The 20,342-nt window shown below is 34.3% G+C and overlaps 1 protein-coding gene across 1 annotated transcript in view; it reads right to left on the bottom strand.

Moving 5' to 3' along the window:
* The window catches only part of LOC149562196 (N-terminal nucleophile aminohydrolases (Ntn hydrolases) superfamily protein), a 203,421-nt gene that overhangs the window by 52,235 nt on the left and 130,844 nt on the right, over positions 1-20,342 (bottom strand). Inside the window, exon 7 of the mRNA XM_089825739.1 lies at positions 1,857-2,029. Within this exon, the coding sequence (XP_089681865.1) occupies positions 1,857-2,029 (173 nt within the window). The remainder of the gene's footprint in view (positions 1-1,856; positions 2,030-20,342) is intronic.

Here is a 20,342-nt window from a genome sequence, read left to right as displayed (position 1 = left end):
CCATGCGACCCACTTAACTTCCATGTATAACTTGCATCATTGTTGCTTCCATACGGCCTACCATACAACCCACCTATTTGATCTCTACACCGTACTGACTGTCCACCATTACTCCCGTACGGACTACCATACAGTACGCACTCCTATCTACCCATCACCATCATACATCACCCTCCCCTTCACCGTGTGGCTGCCCCTTTAACCATACGGCCTCTTGGTTGTCCCTCCCATATTCCCCAAACACTATACAACCCTATCTCTGATATCGTACGGCCACTATTGAAGCCTCTTGCTGCATGCCGTCATCACCAACTAACATCCATCTAGTTCGCTGTCATCAGACACCAACATACCATCATTCTATTGTTGTTTTCAGCAAAGGATTGGTAGTCATTCCTTGTAAAAGCGTGTCAGTAATAAATGGAACATCACATCATCCAATGATCACGTTGGATAAAGTGAGGCTCTTGAAGCGAATATCTTTAATGGTTAAGATTACGACTATCCTTCTATAACAAGAGGGAGCTTGACATTTCATCACAGGAAATCTTCGACAAAGAGAGGGAGCAAATAAAGGATATGTTTCAGTTAATTTTTGAGGATCCTGATCATATTTATTTAAAGAGAGTCTGGCTTTGAATGAGGAGCTCAGAAGATTGATCTATCAAATTAAGAGGGAGTCTAACACTTCATCAAAGGTAGCTTTGGATGAGGAGCTCAAAAGTTGATATCAAATTAAGAGGAAGTTTTGACACTTTATTAGAAGTAACCTTGACAAGGAGCTCAAAAGGTTGGTGTTTCTTCGTGAAGAAGTTCCAAGTGCAATCCCTCGTAATACATGTTTCTCTATGAGTGATAAGTTTGTGGTGAAAACCTTATTCTTTGATATGGTTGATGGTGGATGTCATGACAACAACACATGACATCGTGGTGACTTCATGTAAACTTTTGATGACATGTGTATGTGCCTGCCCCCTATATACATCATGAGCAATTGACAACTTCCAAATGATTATCACTTGTAGAGTAGAAGTTATTGAAAGGTGATGGCCTTACAATAATTTAAATCTTTCTACCATGATATACATTTTTATACAATGTTTAAACTTTAAACAAATCATGATAGATTATGTCTTGTAAATCAAGAACTAAGTGTTAGATGTAATTCAATTGACGGTCTATGAATTGTTTGTATAGAGACATCATAGGTACTTGGTGAGTATCATGTGATGTGACATTCAAGAGGCCATTACCTTATTACTGAGTACTTGGTGAATATCATGTGTTGATATTCAATAGGGCATTACTCGGAGTATTTGTTGAATATCATGTGTTGATATTCAGGAATACTCATGATATCAAAATAGTGGAGATCATCTGATCAAAGATATCCTTAGAATTTGTCATTCCTAATATTACCAACAATGTAATATCTATCCTGTGTTTATCCTTCCTAGCTAAAATGGAGTGTTGATGTTTTGTAGCTTCTTTGGAATAAATCTTATGAGATTAAAAAATTGAAGATATATATATCTTATGTGAGATACACTATATATAGGTATATGTCTAAAAATCTATTAGGAGTAATATATATATATATATATATGATTACATAATCAATTAGTATTATATTAATCTCACCATAATATATAGACATGTCCCATAAAGGGACATGCCTCTCTCCTTGTCTAGTTCCCAATATATATGCAAGGGAGATTGTTGCATTTGAAAGTTGAATCACAGAGAATACACAAACAATGCTATGACATTTGTGGCAATCCTCCTAAAACTTAACAAAAAGGAATAACAATCAACAAGGTAAAACACTAAAATTTAAATTGGCAAATGAATCTCACCTTCATTGCTATTCCACCACTTGATGCCCCAGAAGATATGTTCCCTAATGCATCTACACAAATGGCACCTACAGTGTCCATGACACGATCTTCATCATCCATATCACTAGCAGCACTAGTAGTGCACCTATTTTCGATCTGAAAGCGACTTTTATGTAATTGATTCTCAAACTCTGTTGATGAAACCCAATAAGTAAGTAATATTCCATTAGGTTTTGAACAAACATATTTTATAGCTTCACTTTAAAAGATACTTACATTGTAAGCATAGTTAAAACACAAACTCGACAATAACTCGTAAATTTTTTGACTCAACAAAAACTAGGTCAATAACTTGACAATAACTTGGCAAATTTATCAAACATTAAAAATTTACATCATTTTTTCAAAATTATGTGTAGAGTTGAATTGTTAAACCATTTTACCAATTTTTTTCATATAGATTGAAATTAAACTTTAAAACAATTCAAAGACCAAAATGAGTTCAAAGTTTTAATAAACAAAAATTGCAATCATGAATTGTTTCTAGGACTAAACTTATTAAATTATTCATATCCCCATGTGGCTAATCCTAACCATGGATATTCATTAAATTATTGGGTAGAAATGGCAAAAAAATAAGACACGCTAGAGCAATGTTATTAGAAGAAAGGCTAGAAAAGATAGACTAGGAACAACAGGAAAATATGAAAAGAAGTTTATGCTCAAAGTAAAACAGACCTCTAAAAGTCCAATCTAAGTACTTGAAATTCAATAACTAATACATACAATAAGACACAAAATTTAAACCAGCCTAAGTTCATTCATAGCACAAATTATACTCAAATTTCATGATGACATTAACAAGACAGGGAAGAACCTAGTCTTTTTAATTTTCAGCTTTCTACAAACAAATACAAGTGTTGCATGCTAGCTAATGAAACATCTAAAATCTTCAAAGTAATATCTAGATTTCAATAAAAAAATTATCAAAAGAATGCTACAGTTAAAATGTTTTAAAAGAAAAGGTAAAGCTTACAAGAGCTCAAATAATGGATACACAAGTTATATGTAATAGTAATGTGGAGTAAGAGAGTTGTATTATGCAAGAATAGCATTGGGATTGTTCGTCCAAAGCGCAAGATGTTTTCAATATGCTAGAGATGACACAAGGGGGTAACAATGAAAGCAACCAAGCAAAAGCATAATAAAAAATTACGAACAAATTCACCAAAGAATGTTCTAAATCCCTTGTAGTTTCAAGCCCATTAGGCCACCACACCCTCACAAAACTCACTACCACCTTAAAAGTTTAAAAATGTGAACTTGTGTTGCACCTTTACACCATAATGGGTATTATATGATTATCAAAATCTATGTCAAGTCGGGCCTCCAAGTTCCCCAATATTCTCCAAGTACCAATGTTATTTTTTGTATCAACCTATAGTGTCGCCATTTTTACGCCATCCTATTTTGCGAGCATTAGCCAATTTTAAGAGTTTTCCATAGGTTTCCTTAAGCGTAGGGAGGGTTCCAATGTTCTTGGTGAGTTCAGTTCTAAATTTCAGTAGGTTTTGATAGTAGTTGTTGTTTACAGTATGTAATATAAACATTTTTTAATAAAATATTACATTAGGCCTGCATTAATAAAATAATTCTACTACATAAGTTGACATTTATTATATTAAAAAAGTAAACTTAGTAAGACAACTTCAAATGTTACTATTATATTATTTCCCTAATGCTATCCCACACCCTACAAGAAATAAGAAACATGATGGTTAATTTTAATCAAGGTGATTCTTAAAAATTTGTCAAGTTTTAAGACAGTGGGCTATGTTGTTTTCTAACCATCGTTCCTAGATTATTGATGGATGAAGAAAAACATACATAAATATTCAATCTTTGACAATTGATGACACTTCATGAGATCAAAGACAATATCTCATTGGGGACTATATGACAACCCCAACACCAAAGTAAAAGTGAAAATTTGAGCTGTCAAAGAAAGCTAAAATTGGGACAAGCATCAACGAGTTCAAATCGTTAATTTAGTCTATTCATTCAAAATGGCTAGGCTAGGGAGAATGTTTGACAAGGTGACAACAATGGTTAAAAGTGTGACAAGCAAAAGAGGAGACAAAGCTAAAAATCTTTATAAAGCACCATTATGTCTAGGGGGTAACTCAAAATATCTACCCAAAAAAATAAAGGGTAAAAGCATGATAGCAAAATGCCCCTTAAGTTGGCATGTTACTTAAAAGTGGCCATTTAGTTGATAAAGGTGATTGAGAAGCATGATAAATATTATGTATTTAAATTCAAATTATTTTGCTAATATGAAGTGGTTATCAAATCCAAAAATGTGACAAGACTAGTCTTGGTAGCTTAAAGGAACAATCGAGTAAAATCAAGTGAAGAGCTAATGATGTCTTCCATTTTTAGTGGCTATACCATGCAAAACCTACAATAGATTTGGTCAAGTTGCTACAAACTACAAGAAGGTCAGTTAGTCATCCAAACATGAAACTCCTACTTGTAAATTTAGTGAAGGAAACACTCTGAATTGTGGTGCACTTCTAAGTCAATGCCATATCCAATTTTTACAAGTCTGAGATTGAAAATTATTTGATTTCCTGAAGGTTAAAATATAGCTTAAAGGGGAATTAGAAATGACTAATTATTATTGCCTCATGTATTCAAAAGGTGATATAATATGATTAATTATTGTAAATTTATGATACAAAAAAAATTAAGTTAATTGCAGTAATTAAGTAGGAACAAATTGATAATATTTAAATGGTTTTGGGGATGGATGGAAAATTATGGATTGATTAACATTTTCATATCTAAATATTAGTGAGGAGTTACTTGGATTTAAAGGCTCTAGATGGAAGACTAAGAGCACCATTTTTGGTAGTGCGATTGATATACCTCGGATGGACATAGAAGAGTCAAGTGACCTTCTCAATTCATGTAAATTAGTGAGATCCTCAATGAAGACCAATCTTAGAATTGGGTGACTTTGTAGAAAAAGAATATTTTAGAAATAAAGATATTTTCCAATTTTAATATTAAGTTCATTCCAATATTTTGAATAAGATGTTGCAAATAAAATAATATATTAAACGTTTGGAAACTTCAAAAAAATAAAATATTAATTTTGATTGTCAATTCAAAAGGCCCTTATTTTATTTAATGGGAAATTAAATAATGGACTCTCCAAGCCAGACTGGCTTAGAAAGGGGACATAACATCAACTAATTGTGCATCTTCAAGTGAATGGGATAAAACAAATTTTAGTTGCACTCACATCCAAAAGCACTACTAGGATGAAACAAAACTCAAAGGACTAGCTTTTGAAGATTGGGAGTACCTCCACCAAAATCTTCCCACTAAAAATCTACGTATAAGGTAATCAAAACTTTGAAAGTAAACAATATTAATAATTGTAATTTGGAATATATAAGCCAAACTCAATTTTTCATTACTTGGTGTCACAATGGATACCCCTCAAGAAGTTAGTGCTAGAAAAAAGAGCCTCGTTGTTGTGAGGTTTTCACACCATCCCCCATTGCAAATGGGGACACCCTCTTTTGCTTCTAAGTTTAGGTCGTAGAGTGATCTTAGCAACAATTTAAAATTTTGCTAGCCTTCTAAAAGTCAAGTTACAAAGAGAGGCAAAACTTGGCTAAGTGTGAAGATTAAGAAATAAATATAAAACTAAGCCAAAAATATAAGGGGACCCCCTCTTTTGCTTCTAAGTTTAGGTGGTAGAGTGATCTTAGCAACAATTTAAAATTTTGCTAGCCTTCTAAAAGTCAAGTTACAAAAAAAGGCAAAACTCGGCTAAGTGTGAAGATTAAGAAATAAATATAAATTAAAGGCATCAATTTTCCACAATCCATCATGTAGTAAGTAACAGTTTCTTGAAGTGATTGTGTTGGAGTTTTTGCATCAACGTTTCGGATCACACTCTGTGATCCATCATCAAGACAAAAGAGAGCTTAAGGATAAATTAGTACATAGATTGTAGACCCTATGTACTAATTTATCCTTCAAATCTCTTTTGTCGTGATGATGGATCACAGAGTGTGATCCAAAACATTGATGCAAAAACTCCAACACAATCACTTCCAAAAACTGTTACTTACTAAATAAATATAAAATTGAGTCAAAAATATTAAAAGACACTCAAGTGCATGGTGATTTCCACTTCACTTTACACACACTTTCCTCATTCCATGTCCATTTCCACTTCAAGTTGTATGCATTCAATGTACTTGTTTAAGTCACCCTTGATTTCCATTGCACATTGGTTGCATCTTGCCTAAGTTGCCCCTGATTTACATCAAATAATTGTATAATTTGGCCTAAGTCATGAGTTGTTTCCACTTCATGCATAGAGGTCTTGCCTAAGTCGGTAGTGGTTTCTACTTGTTGATTAATAGTTTTGTCTAACTCTCTAGTGGTTTCCACTTAGAGTTTTATGGTTTTGCCTAAGTGTATAGTGGTTTCCACTTTTGGGATTTTAGGGATATTAATTTGTGCCTAAGTCACTAGTGGTTTCCACTTGATGTTTGATGGTTTTGCCTATGTAGATAGTGGTTTCCAATCTAAGATTAATAAGCATCTCAACACAAAACCATTCTACTTCTCCCCAAATTTATCAAAATACTTTGAAATCGTGAAAATTATTGGGGGATTGTGAAACATGCTCAAATTTCAATGGCAAAGTTTGATCTCACGGAGGGCGCAATAATTAATGAATGAGGCTCAAAAAACAATAACTTGCAATGGCTTTAGAACTCGAATTTAATGTGAGGAAGTCTAATAGTCAATGTGGAGATCAAATTTAATAATAAAATCTCGATTTCGCAAATGGGTGAGGGTGGTTGTAATTCAAGGGGTCTTTTAATAAATCATATGAGATCAATATTCGAGTGATCCAATTTAAATGAAGATGGAGCTGGCATAAAATGCTATGATTTTGAGGCTTATTTCAAACCCCAATGATGAGGTTTGAGTCCATGTAAAGGGCTGCAGTTTCAGTATTGATGGATAATGATTACAAATGAAAGTGGGCCTACTAATTCAATGTTTCATAAGGCCATTTAATGCTTGATAGCATTTATCCAATGATGCATCAAAATTTTAAATGGGAGCGATTTCAAATCACCCAATTCAACTCTAATGACCCTAATTTGCAGAGGAACCAATCTAACTGGAGAAATTCAAATATCTATGCGATCGCCATGTATCCAATATGTGATAACATTTTTAAAAAGGTACCATTTGAATGACCACCGATTTGATTGGAGAGTGGTTTGAATGACCAATGGGCTGCAATTTAATACTTACACAGACCCAAACTTAATGTTAATGGCCATAAATCTGATTTGGGTAAGGTTTGGATTTAATAGCAAGAGCCACAATTTTGATATAAAGGAAAATCAAATCCAACATGGATGATAATGACTTTAATATTGATGAAATCTGAAGTCAAATTTAATGCCATCAATCCTATGTTATGGAATTCAAATTCATTTTGAAGGCCAATCTAATTATAATGGAATCTGAAATCATTGCAGACTGCCACTTATTTAATCCTGATGGCCATGAAATAAATTGCATAAGCATGGATTTAATGCCAAAAACCAAGTCAGCTAGGAAGAAAGACACGTCTTTTGGGGGGTTGAAGCATATAAGTAGAAGGGCAAAAACCTTTCAACACTCACCATTCCAAGTTATTTCACACAAAGAACAAATTGAGCCTAATTGGGAGCAAAGTGTTTTGAGTAACATCTGGATATTTGCAGCAGCAAATTGCTTATTGAAAATAAAAATGTTTAGCCATGTCATTGAAATCTGAAATGGAGTTCAAAGACTAATTGAAAAACTGATTTGGCAAGGACATTGGAAGCTTAAGAAACTTAATTTTAGTTTCAGATTTTGATTTGAAACTCAGATTTTTGTTTTCAGCAACAGTGAGGCGAGGCAAATGATGATGCTTATTGAATGTTTCACATGGCATTCAAGGCTGTTATTTTCCAATGCACATATGACTTTTAATTTGAATTACTATTGAAAGGGAGGGCTGTAAACTTTATTATTTATGAGCATAATATGTTTCAGATTTGGGGTCATGGCTCAGTCTTTAATATAAAGAAGCACAGCCCATTACTTAAGTTGTTGAGCTTTTCCTGATGTGAACTTTAATTTGAAATATAAATAATCTAATGTAAAGGTGTATGGCAGATTGCACGATGGCAAGATGATAGCAACCAAGGCTAAAGATGTTGAAAGTTCAAAATCTAAGGCCAAGGAAGGATGGAGATCAAGGAAGAAGTGCAAACTTGATGGCAACATTTAAGATGGAATTCAAAGTACAAGTACAAAATCATGACTAAGTCTACATGCCAAAGGAAGGTATTATGGTAAACTTGAATTTCCTCCAGAAATACATGTTCAATTAAATAGTTGTGCTACGTGAAACATTTCTACAAGCACCAAACCAAGGGCAAGACCTGAAGATGACATCAAGAATTCAAAACAAGCAGATTCAAGTAATGGTCATGAGAAGATTTCTATAGGGTGGAAAAGAAAATATGAAGATAAAACTATTAAAGAATATGAACCATCACAACTGAAGGCTTAACAATGATTTCTCATCATCAAATAAGGGGTATCTATTAAGTTCATAGGATGAGTATGCTGAGGTGGCAGCCATATCCTCAACCAATAAGATCATGCGAAGTGACATATGGAAGGGCTTCATGTGTCCAGATTCATTGAATCTGCCAAGCAAGAAAAGGGATAAAGAAAAGAATATTCTTGGAGATGACATGGTGTAAATACAAGTCGCATCATGTATTGGTTCAATTAGTGGTGGCTTTGTCTACAAGTTTTCTTTTGCAAGCTTCTACATAACCTCTCTTCTCATTGGATTACAAAACATTGTGATATTTTCATTAGCCCATTTGTTGGTGCATCTTATCAAGTGCTTACGCCTATTTGATTTTCTTATTGGCCATGAAGGCAATCTAAATTTTCTATTAGCCCACATGGCGGTGCCTAATTGTAATTGGATGCAAGGTTAATATTTGTAGCTATTGTTATGGAAACGCTAATTAGAGCTTATGTGGATTAATCTCGATCCTTAATTTCAAATTAATCTTGGTCATTCATTGCCATTGAGCCCCTATATAAAGGATTGTTTACATCATTTTAAAGGGAGTCATGTTAAAGAATTGTTACCAAAGATGCTCTTTGTTCATTGTTGGTTTTCATGGTGGATATATATAATCATGTTGTAATATTGCATGGTTCTTTGCATCTCTCGCTTAGATTAAGATTTCATTTCATGCTTATGGAAGGCATTGTTCAATGTGATGAAGATTGTCATTGATGTCAAGTAGATGAACCATTTAACTTCCTAATGATTCAAATATTAATATGTCTGCGGAATATATATAATGGAAGATAAAGATGTGGTAGATATTTACAAAGACACCTTAACCAGAACCACATGCACCAGCAACAATATATAACCACAAGACAATAAGCAAGGGAGTAGAGTTAATAGATATATTCAGCTGTCTCTTGAAGAATGATCAAGCATATACACTTATACAATACAACTTGTATACAGTCATTATGAATGTCAAGGCAGCACGCAGCACACAGCAACATGGGAGCATATACAGTAGTAGTAGAGAATGATTGTGTGTCAGAGAATACAACAATATGAGAAAGAAATAGGATAAGATAAATAGAAGCAAGAGTTATTTCTTACCAAAGCCAGCGACCAATTTTGCAAAGAAAAGACAGAATCACAAGAGACAAAATAAATAAGACAAATTCTTGTCTTACTCTAATGACAGGTCAACAATTAAAAAGGGGCTAAAGAAGATGCGCTCTGTTTTGAGCACTCTCCATAACAAGACAAAATTGTCTTATTCATTAAAAACAATAAATAATCACACACAACATTCGTGTTTGGATGAGTCAGAAGTACGAGTCATTGGTCATATAAATGGTCAAAACAGCAACAATAAAGAAATCTGTTTAAGGAGAGAGAAAAAGTTTGTGCAGTGATGAGACAAACCTAAAGCGTTTGTAAGTGGAGAAAATAATTATCCACGTTAGCAATAGAGTCTACAGATGTAAAGATAACAGCGACGAATATCTGACAGAAATAATTTAGCCACAAACACTACTGGCTGCAAATAAAGATACCTGTGTAGGATAAAGTTTCAATGAAGACAAAAACAAAGCTAATTCTGAAGATGCCACGTTAACAGTTACATAAGTATGGTTGAGGAAGAGTTGACAGTATAAGACCAATCTCGTCAAAAGATATGATTTATATTTATCATGATGAAAGCAACAAAAGACGACAGGTATAAAGGATGCAACGATTTGAACAAAGATCCACACAGACAAGTGAGCGTACAGGAGTTCCACGTCACAAATATAAGCAGTAAATTTTAAATCAGAAACACATAAATATCGATGGAAGTTTTTCTTGAAGTAATAAAGCTCATGTGTATGTGAAGTGTGAAAAGATTAACTATTCAGAGGAGCCCGATAATATTTAAGTCAAGATCTTATGAAGCAGCGACATTGAAAATGGAGACAAAAATACTGTACAGAAATAATGGTGCGATTACAAAATTATCAAGAGGGGCGGTGTTAGTTTTAGTTTCTTAAAGCCCTATAATAAAGAAGAATGATACGATTAAATGAAGAGGCATTGTTATAAACTAAAAGTTGAAATTCTAATGAGACATCTCTTCAGTCAAGAGAAGTGACTTTTATTGAAACAAACAAGATATAAAGAACAATTGTATTGTTTGAAAATAAGTGTGAAGTGAAAAGAAGATAATAAAAGGAAGTGACGGAAGAGTTTGTTGAAAGAAGAATATATAAAGAGAAGAAATAGAGCAGAAAAGAAAAATAGCATTGAAGAAAGGAGTATTGAAAGTGATACATCTGAGTCAAAGATAAGTGTGAATGTAAGAAGAATAAGAAGAGTGAAAATAAAGAAATAAATATTTCAGATTTAAATCTGACATATAATAAATGTTGAATAGATGAGATAAAAAGAAGTATAATATCATCCAGATTGTGGACAGATATAAAAGATATATTTATGAGACATATATGCAGATATAGAAGAAACAGAAGCAAAGTATACAAAGGATGTGCAGATTTGAAGTAGAGATTTGATTGTCCATCATCAGTTGAAGAAAGCAACATTCTCAAGGCGGAAAACAAGTTTGTGCTTAGTGGGTCGGTGCTCATGAAGACAAAGTGGGGGTTGGTGCTTCCAGTGGATTGGAGCCTGCGAAGTGTGGGAGTCACAGCTTCCAGTGAGTCGGTGTTCATAAACAGAGGTTGTAGCCTCTAGTAGGTTGGAACCTACAAACTAATTTGTAAAATAATAAGTTTATATAAAAGCATTTATTGTCATGGTTTTCTCCTGCATTGGATTTCCACGTAAATATTGTGTTATTGTGTTATGTGCATAATTGTTCATTTCGGCATTTGAAGTTAATTGTTTGGATAAAAGTTTTAACTGGCAAAATTGTTAATATACTGATTCACCCTCCACCCCACACCCTCACTCCCCCCCCCAACCTTCTCCCTCTCAGTCTATTCGTTGTGCTCAACAAAATGGTGATTAAAGATGAAGCCAGTGTCTAGAGTTAGACATTTTGTTACAGACTGATTATAAGTAATGATTGTGTAATGTTTGTATGGGTCTCAAATGCAAATGCTTAACTTCTATTGGAGATGTTCATTTAGATTATGCCTTCATAAGGTATTTGGATGAATATTGCCAATGTAAAAATCATTCTTGCGTTCATAGAAGATAGCACCCTCCTATGCCTAATTGATTTGGTGAAGCAAGGATTGGTTAGAGGCTCACCCCATCATCAACGCTGTCTTGCACTCTTAAAATTAGATAGCCTTTATTTCCTTTGCAAGAACTAATTTGTGTAGAAGAGTTTAAAGGAAGTAAAAATCAAGTTGATATCCATTTTATGGATAAGCTCAAGACCCTTTGTTACAACCAGAAAATCACATCATTTCAACAAAGCAATTATCCACCATAGAAGGAACCTTGAGATTGTTTCATGATATTACCTTGCAAGCTTAGTATAAGAAGTGACCTTATTCAAGAGAGGATTGAGTATTTAGTTTTTCACCTCGAGACATTAAGTTTTCAATTTTGTATGTTGTAGTGGAACAAAGCTCACATCAACACTCCCCTAGCTTGATTCTAATTTGACAACTCCAAAATAATGAAGTCCCACATCTCATTCTTGGATTCTATCCTCTCTATGCATGTTGAGAGTCCCTTCATATCTTGCACATGCATTAATGTCTCCATTAGATCAATGAAACTATCGAAGTAAAAAATAATTAGGATAATGCAGTACCCTGGCATATAAATGAGATAGTAGAGTTGATTTTTCACTTGTAGATCAATAATCTCCCAAACAACATCAAGTCAATCTCCATCGCCCTATAATAGTTTTGGATTGCGCTTTCTAAAACTATCATGACCTCATAATTGTATCCCACTGGGTTTTGGTCTACATTTGTCAACAAAAATCCCTCACCAAAGACATGGACACTTACAAGTACAAACAGATTAAGTTACTTAAAATGAAAGGAAAAAAAAATTAAAACTGACAATAAGGTATTCAATTTTATAAAACAAGTATTGAAATTACCTTGATTGTCTATACAAATCTCTCCGCAAAAACATTATCTTTGCAATCCTCTCTCCATCATTCCTATTAGAAGATGTGGAGTCTAATAGTCCTTGACTCAAGAAATTTATCAGAGTAGGGTTATTTCCTCTTATTTTGTAGGAGGCACCAACAGCCTTCAAGAAATCATCTTACCATTTGAAGCTGCCTAGAAATTAATGAGTGTCTGGTTATTTTATCTTATACAGCCATTTGAAAGATGGTGAATTCAAGCTTTCACTACTACCTCTTATGTTCTTCCAAAATACTTTGCACATATGATAGCATACTAGAGCAACAAGTATCACTTAAGTCTCTTAGAGAGTATAACTTTAGCCCTTTCCTTGCAACTATCAATGTTGTCACCAAATTCTGCCTACACAATCTCTTCACCAAGTTTAAGAGATTTTAGCTATAAAACCAATATTTGCATATGCCTTATTTTCTTCTTGATGCAACTCCTCCTTCCACCCTATATTCTGTAATGAAGGTGGTACTCCAACTACATTTTTGGGTACAAATAATCCTTGTATGAGTCTTTTCTTGAATTGGATGAGGTGGATGAGCCTCATATGCATGGACCACAACTAAAGCCCACAATGCCTAGCATATTTAACTCCATACCCATGAGCATGTCAAGATTAACGGCTAATAAAATGGTATAGTGTATCCTCACTCTCTCTAATTTAAATTCATCCGTATAATACAAGAATTGTTTGCATCTCTTAGTTTTCCTCTTTCATAGATTTCCCACACAGCTTGGTATCATTATAAGTGATGTATACAATATGGGACCTAAGAATGTTGATACATCCATTTTCTTCATTGAGCATTAAAGACAAATCACACTCTCTAATAGCTGTCCCATTACAGCATATTTCCAAATAAAGTCGTAGCTTCCAATGAGTGATTTCTACTTATTGATGGTCAGCCTAAAAATAAGCATATTGCCACCATACCTAACCTACAACATGTTTGAATACACAAATTGAATTCATTGCATGTATGATAGTAAAATAATGTTAACAAACATCAAATTAACATTCTAGAACAAGCCATACCTAGAAACTCAAAATTCACCAAATCTGCTCTTCAAATAGACTCAAATTCACTTGACTATGATCAAAAGATACAACAAAAAATTGTGAGGAAGACGTATGGTCATGGGGGTTTGAGAATAAGTTTTTAAGCATAATTTCCATATGTTCCTATGTCCACCTACGAAAGCCACATCCAACTCATTTTGGAATTGGACTCATCATATATGTGCAAGGACTCACTACATATTTGCAATTACTCGCAAAGATTTGATGCCAAAAATCATCACATACATATTTGCAAATGACCCATGACTTAACATGTTGAATACTTGCCAAACAAAAAATCCAAAATGTCTTTAGCAAGTTTGAAAACCATAGTTTAGGTCATCTTTACTGTTGGTACTATCTTGTTGTATTCATAGGTTGTATTGTACAATGTCAAGTGTTTCTTTTGTATTTTGAGAACCTTCAATAAGTAAGTAATCCTCCTATATTTTATCAAACATCAATAAATTAAAAGTCTCCTCTACATTTTTAAACCTTTAAAAATAACTTCACCTTTGACACAAACATATACAGGGATATGACTAGTATCAAATTACTCCCTAACTTTTATCTCTTCTGTCTGAACATTGATATTTTTGATCTTTCAGTTGCAAGTCTTACTAGGCTTCTAAAACCACTATTGATTTCAGGGCATCAATAAACATGGAAAAATAAAATGAAAATGAACACTCAAAAATTGTCATTAATCCATACAAATTATATATATTTTTCCTTGCAAAAGTTTTATTTCATTGGATCAACCTATTTTAAAAATTAAGATTGTTGATTTGAATGTATATGTCATTATTAGGATTAGAAGACAAAAACCAAGGACTAAACACTCAGAAAAATGGAAACAAGATATAAGGAATTTAACATGGTTCATCTAATCTCGAGCTACGTCCACCAAATAGAGTCGAATATTATTATCCAACAAATCGAACCAATTACAATCAGCAAACCTTCAAAACTAAATACTACTATAAAATGCTACTAAGTTCTTACATGAAAAACCCTAGCCCTAAGCAATTTTATCAAGACTTGTGTTAGTTACAAAAAAGGGTTAGAACATCTAATCAATACAGATTAACTCCTAACACCTTAGTACAACAATAAAATTTGTTTGAGCTTTCGAGGGTTTTCCCCTGAAAACCCCTGCAGAGGGCGCTGCCCCTTGACCCTGTATTGGGGACACTACCCCCAAACCTCTGTTGAATTATTTACAATTAAACTACATGGATAAAAGTGGTAACAAATTAACCTCTAAGTTAAATTAGCCTTCATATAACAATAGTCATGTCCCTCTTTAGCTAGACCAATTTCAAATTGCTATTAGCTCTTTTGATCTATTAGGAGATAACTACCCTTTCAAGGAGGCACACTAGTGCGCCCTCTTGGCTTAAGTAGGATTTAATTATAATTTTATGTTTGTGCTGCCCATTTGGGTTAGTCGACTCCTTGCTTAGCAAATGTTATAATTTCATATTTAATTGTACTTATTGGAAGATCATTATCACCACATCATGATTACATCTTGTATTTGAGATTCTTATTTGGGAATTCAAATTGGGGTTGCAGTTTCAAAGATGAGACATCCTCTCTAGTCAACTAATTTATTCAATAATTAAATTAGGTCAAGTCACTTCATGACCTAATTGGACTAATCTTAGCACCTTGCTTGCAGATCAAAGACCAGCAACATCATTAAAGCCTACAAGCTTGGAATTTGATTGCAAATCCTAACTACCTTTTTTGCAGATCAGTGACTCTTCACAGTGACATTCATTGACATTTTGATATGTGCTTTCATCCTTTGGCATTGTTGGCAGCAAACATAGTCTATGAAGGTGACATCATTACAGTTTGGGCCAAGACAATAGTAGTGATCACTGCACTAGTTCGGGCCAGCACTTCAAGGAAACATTGTTACCATAGTTTGGTGATACCTATGTACAATAGCTAGAGTTTGAACAACATCACAAAAATTGAATATACATCAGCGATTTCTCAATGGTATTCACCAGAGTTCTGAGTATCGCCCTAAAATTGTCAGAATCACCAGTTTGGTGATTTGATTCATGCATGGCGATTTTTTTGGAGCCGATGAATTGAATCACCAATTTTTTGTCATGAATCCCGATTCATACAATTCATGCAAAAAATCACATGAATCGGTCACGCAGCAAGCCAAAAAGTGAACTCATTTTTTAATGAAAACTTTTAATCTTTTTTTTTGCCTTTCCTCTTTGTTTTAACACTAAAGGCCCTTCTAATTGTTTAGCATGAGTAGAAGAGAGGAAAAGTGAGAGAGAAGAAGAGAAAAGCAAAATCACAGGTTTGTAACCAGCAAGAAGGAAGAGCACCAAAAGGATTAAAAGTCCATTTGGGGAGGCCATAAGATTGCATTGTGAGAATAAGGAGTCAATAGCAACATTCGTCAACTCATTTCCAAAAGGTAAGTGTTGATTTTTTTTTGCATGTTAGCGTCTTATGCATTTTTTGTTAAATTTTTTCAATTTTCATTTGCAAATCTTGAATGTTTTTTAGTTTTACTAAATTGCAAAGTAGGGTTTGTTGTTTTGTAACTTTTGTTTATTAGTTTCAAACTTTGAGGTCTTACTTCAATTTTCTTATTGCACCAGCCTTAACTTTCATTTTCCAATAAAAAGGATGAATGTTGGAAATATACCAAAGACTTTCCTAGAAGAACCAAATTTCAAATAAAATGTATGTATTGTAAAGAAATAAATTCTGGTGGTATTTATAGATTCAAATACCACATTGTTGCTATACCTGGACATGATATTACAATTTGCACTCAATAAACTGCTAAGGCAAACCTCACTTGTTTAGTAGCATTAGAAAAATATGAACAAGAAAAATTGAATAAGAAAAGGCAACTTGAAGGGTTAAGGGCTATTGGCTCCCATGCTCCCATACTCGCATTTGCATCCGCATCCGTAGGTTGTGTTGGAGAGGGTTCTTCCAGGCCTCATTTTCGTCCTAGTTCTAGTGCTTGTGCTAGTGCTAGTGCTAGTCGGTCTTATACTGAGATTGAGTCCAACCTATTGCAACCTAGAATTTGGAAGAACATATTGGATAGTTACTTTGTGCCCCGCACTACTCCTGGCTCACAACCCAAACTTGAGGGCATGGGTTTGAACAAGAAAATTCATGATGTTGTCAGAAAAGAAATTTGCAAATTTTCGTACTTTTGCAACATTTCATTTGTTGTAGTCAAGTAATTGATTCTTTTTTATTTGTTTTCTTTGAAGTTAAAGTAAAATTTTTATTTTATCTACTTGTTTTATGATTCATTGATTAATCATAGATCACTTTACAAGCTTACATAATGATTTGTCATGTAAATTTCTAATCACAATATGTTTGTGATGGGGCTCCTTATTGGTAAAGCATGATAGATGTAGTTGCTAATTGTGGTCTAAGGTTTAAAGCCTCAACTGAGGTTGAGTTGAGTGGATATCTCTTAGATGAAATGGTAGAGGATATGAAGGTTGAGCTTGAGGACCAACGAAAGGAAAGGATCGAAAAGGGTTGCACCATCATGACTGATGTTTAGACGAATAGGAAGAATAGAACACTCCTCAATTTTCTTGTTTCCTGTGGAAGTGATTGATCATCATACTTTCCTACATGCATTGTGAATTGTGAATCATGATTGAATATTTCAAATTTTGATCAGTTGATGATCCATGATAATTCATATTGTTTTGTAGGATATACCATGTTCCTCAAATCCATTGATGCTTCCGCTCATATAAAAAACAGCACATACTTATGTGAGGTTATTGAGGAAGTCATAGCAGAGGTAGGGGAACAACATGTGGTGCAGGTGGTGACAGATAATGCAGCAAGTTATGTTGCTACAGGTAAACTTTTAACTTTTCAAGTTTTGGAAATAAATTTATTTGAATTTTGAACTTTTTCTAATTCTAAGTTTCCTAACATGTTTGAATTTCTAATTAACTTAAAATTGTTGTAGGCAAACTTTTGATGGAGAGGCACCCCACCATATATTGGTCTCCTTGTGTGGCACATTGCCTTGACCTCATGTTGGAGGAAACTGGCATGCTTGAGTGGGTCAAATCATGTGTTGAACAGGCAAAAAGTATATGCAAGTTTATCTACAACCATTCATTTGTCATTAGCACAATGAGGCGCTACACAGGAGGCAAGGAGTTAGCTCGTCTAGGCATCACGTAGTTTGCCTTGAATTTCATCACATTGCAGTCCTTGTTGACGTCAAGGGACGATTCGAGGAGCATGTTTGTTGGGCGAGAGTGGAATACATCCTCATGCTACAACCACTGCAGGGGTAAATGTGGTGAATTGCTTCTTTGATGATGATGGTTTTTGGAAACCTACTAAAGAAATCCTTAAGGTGAATTTCTTACAATTTAACATTTAGCAATTAACTATTTAGTATTTAATATTTATTATTTAATTGCTTAATGATTTAGTTTTACTTTTAATTTTATTATTTCATATTTAAGTTTCGACTCAAAATGTTTTTTTTACATTATATGCAGGTCACTAAGCCCCTTGTATCTCTCCTACAAACTGTTGATGGGGAGAAGCCCTCTATGGGCTACATATATGTGGTCATGGATAGGTCCAAAGAGACCATTAGAGCCTAGTATGCAGGAGTGCAAGAGAAGTATGCCCCTATTTGGGAGATCATTAATAGGAGATGGCAGAATCAGCTCCACCGACCCATCTATGCAGCAGCTTACCATTTGAATCCAGCATTTTGTTTCCGTCCTGACTTCAAGGCAGACGAGGAGGTTCTCACCAACCTATATACAATGATCCAAAGGTTGAGTAGTGATGAGGATGGTGCAGCTGCAACCATTTAGCTAGACAAATTCAATAATAAAGAAAGGCCATTTTTCTCTGGCAGGATCGCCATAGATGCTCGAACAACAATACAACCAGGTAAAAATAATATATTCATGAATCTTAAGTTTATAACTTATAAGTCGTGCATTTTAATTTATGATTATGTAATTCTAAAGTTGTAAATGAGACTAATTGATTTTGTTTTCCTTTATTTCAAATACATGGTGGCAAATGTTTGGGCCCACAACCCCAAAACTTCAAAAAATTGCCATTTGTATTTTGAGTCAGCCATGTAGCACTTCTAGATGTGAGCTTTGTTAGTCCATGTTAGAGCACATCCACTCAAAGAGGAGAAATAGGTTGAATGATCTTGTTTTTGTTCATTACAACCTTCGTCTTAGGATCAGACAGATTTTGGGCGCTAACTCCTCTCCAATCATTCTAAAGGAGATTGATCGAGAATCAAAGTGGTGCACTGAGGCTGTGGATCCAATCTTCACTGAGGAAGACCATGAGTGGGTTGACCAGGTGGATAGAGAGGCTGACGCTATGGCCATAGTAAAGGAGGTAGCTAGAGCACATTCAGGCACTGGTAGACGCACACGCACAGACACATACCCTAGTGATGTTATTCATGAGCCCATCTTACATGCGGGGGCTATGGCTCGGCAGTCCTCTAAAACCTACCTTAGACACCTTTGTAGAAGGCAAACTAGATACTCGGAGGCTGCGGCCGAGCTTGAGGATGATTATGAGGATGATGATGAGGGTTGAGCTAGAGCCTTTTTTTTTCATTTTACTTATAGATATTGATAGACGTACGTTTCATGGATCTTCATCTTAGATTATTACATACATTTATGATTTGATGTCTTATGGATCTGCATCTTACATACTGTAATGTCCCATTTTTGGGACATTGGAAATTTTAAAGACATTATGTATAATATTAAAATTGACTTGGAGAGCGTAGACTCGAAATATAAAAGGTCAATTTAATATTATAAAGTGGACGAAAAGGACAAGAAGAGATAAGACGAAAAGCCAGGAAGGAAGTCGAAGAGTCACAGCTGAGGATAAAAGGAGAAGAGGCTTTCATTTGGACATGCTTGGATTTATTATTCAGATTTCAATTTCTCTCTTGTGAGAGTATTCAAGAAAGCTTCAGCTTTCAGCCAATGTGAGGACGTAGCCCCTCATGCCAGCAGACAGTGGACGCAAACCCATTGTCCCGAGAGACATCACTTCAAGTGTTCCGTATGCACTTACAGGTTCTTCGCCTAGTGTTCCAATTTGACTATTAAACTGTGTTTAAGATTGGATTTTTAGTGTTAGATATTGTATTGCTGTTGTATAATGCAATAATGTGTTTTTGAGGAATTTTATGAGAGTTTTTACTGGTTTTATCTTGTTGATTGTAAAGCATTTTCATATGCCTGAATCCTGAATTTTATTATCAAAGAACAGGTTAATATCTTTGGGTAAATCTACTGGTTTTCTATTGTGTTTTGTAATACATCTGCATATTTTTACTTCTGAATATATTTTGGGGAAAGATCGAGCAAATACCTAGTTTGGGATATTTCTGTGGTATTAGAGCCAATTTTCTTGCCAGCCTGTGAGGTTTTACAAAATATAAAGGGTGAAATTGCTTTGATCAGAGATTTTTAGAAGGGGTTTATCAGAATTTTCCTCAGTCCTTTCTCTTATCAGATGGTTAGATTTATGGAATAATAGAAGTACAGTTTGTTTCATAAATATATTTTTGGGCAAACCGACAAGGTTGAGTTGAAGTTTGT

Source organism: Cupressus sempervirens, chromosome 4 (assembly GCF_028749045.1).
Source record: "Cupressus sempervirens isolate cs-2001-9-10 chromosome 4, ASM2874904v1, whole genome shotgun sequence".
Taxonomy (NCBI): Eukaryota; Viridiplantae; Streptophyta; class Pinopsida; order Cupressales; family Cupressaceae; genus Cupressus; species Cupressus sempervirens.
Note: the sequence above shows the minus strand (reverse complement) of the source record. Positions and strands in the feature narration are given on the sequence as shown.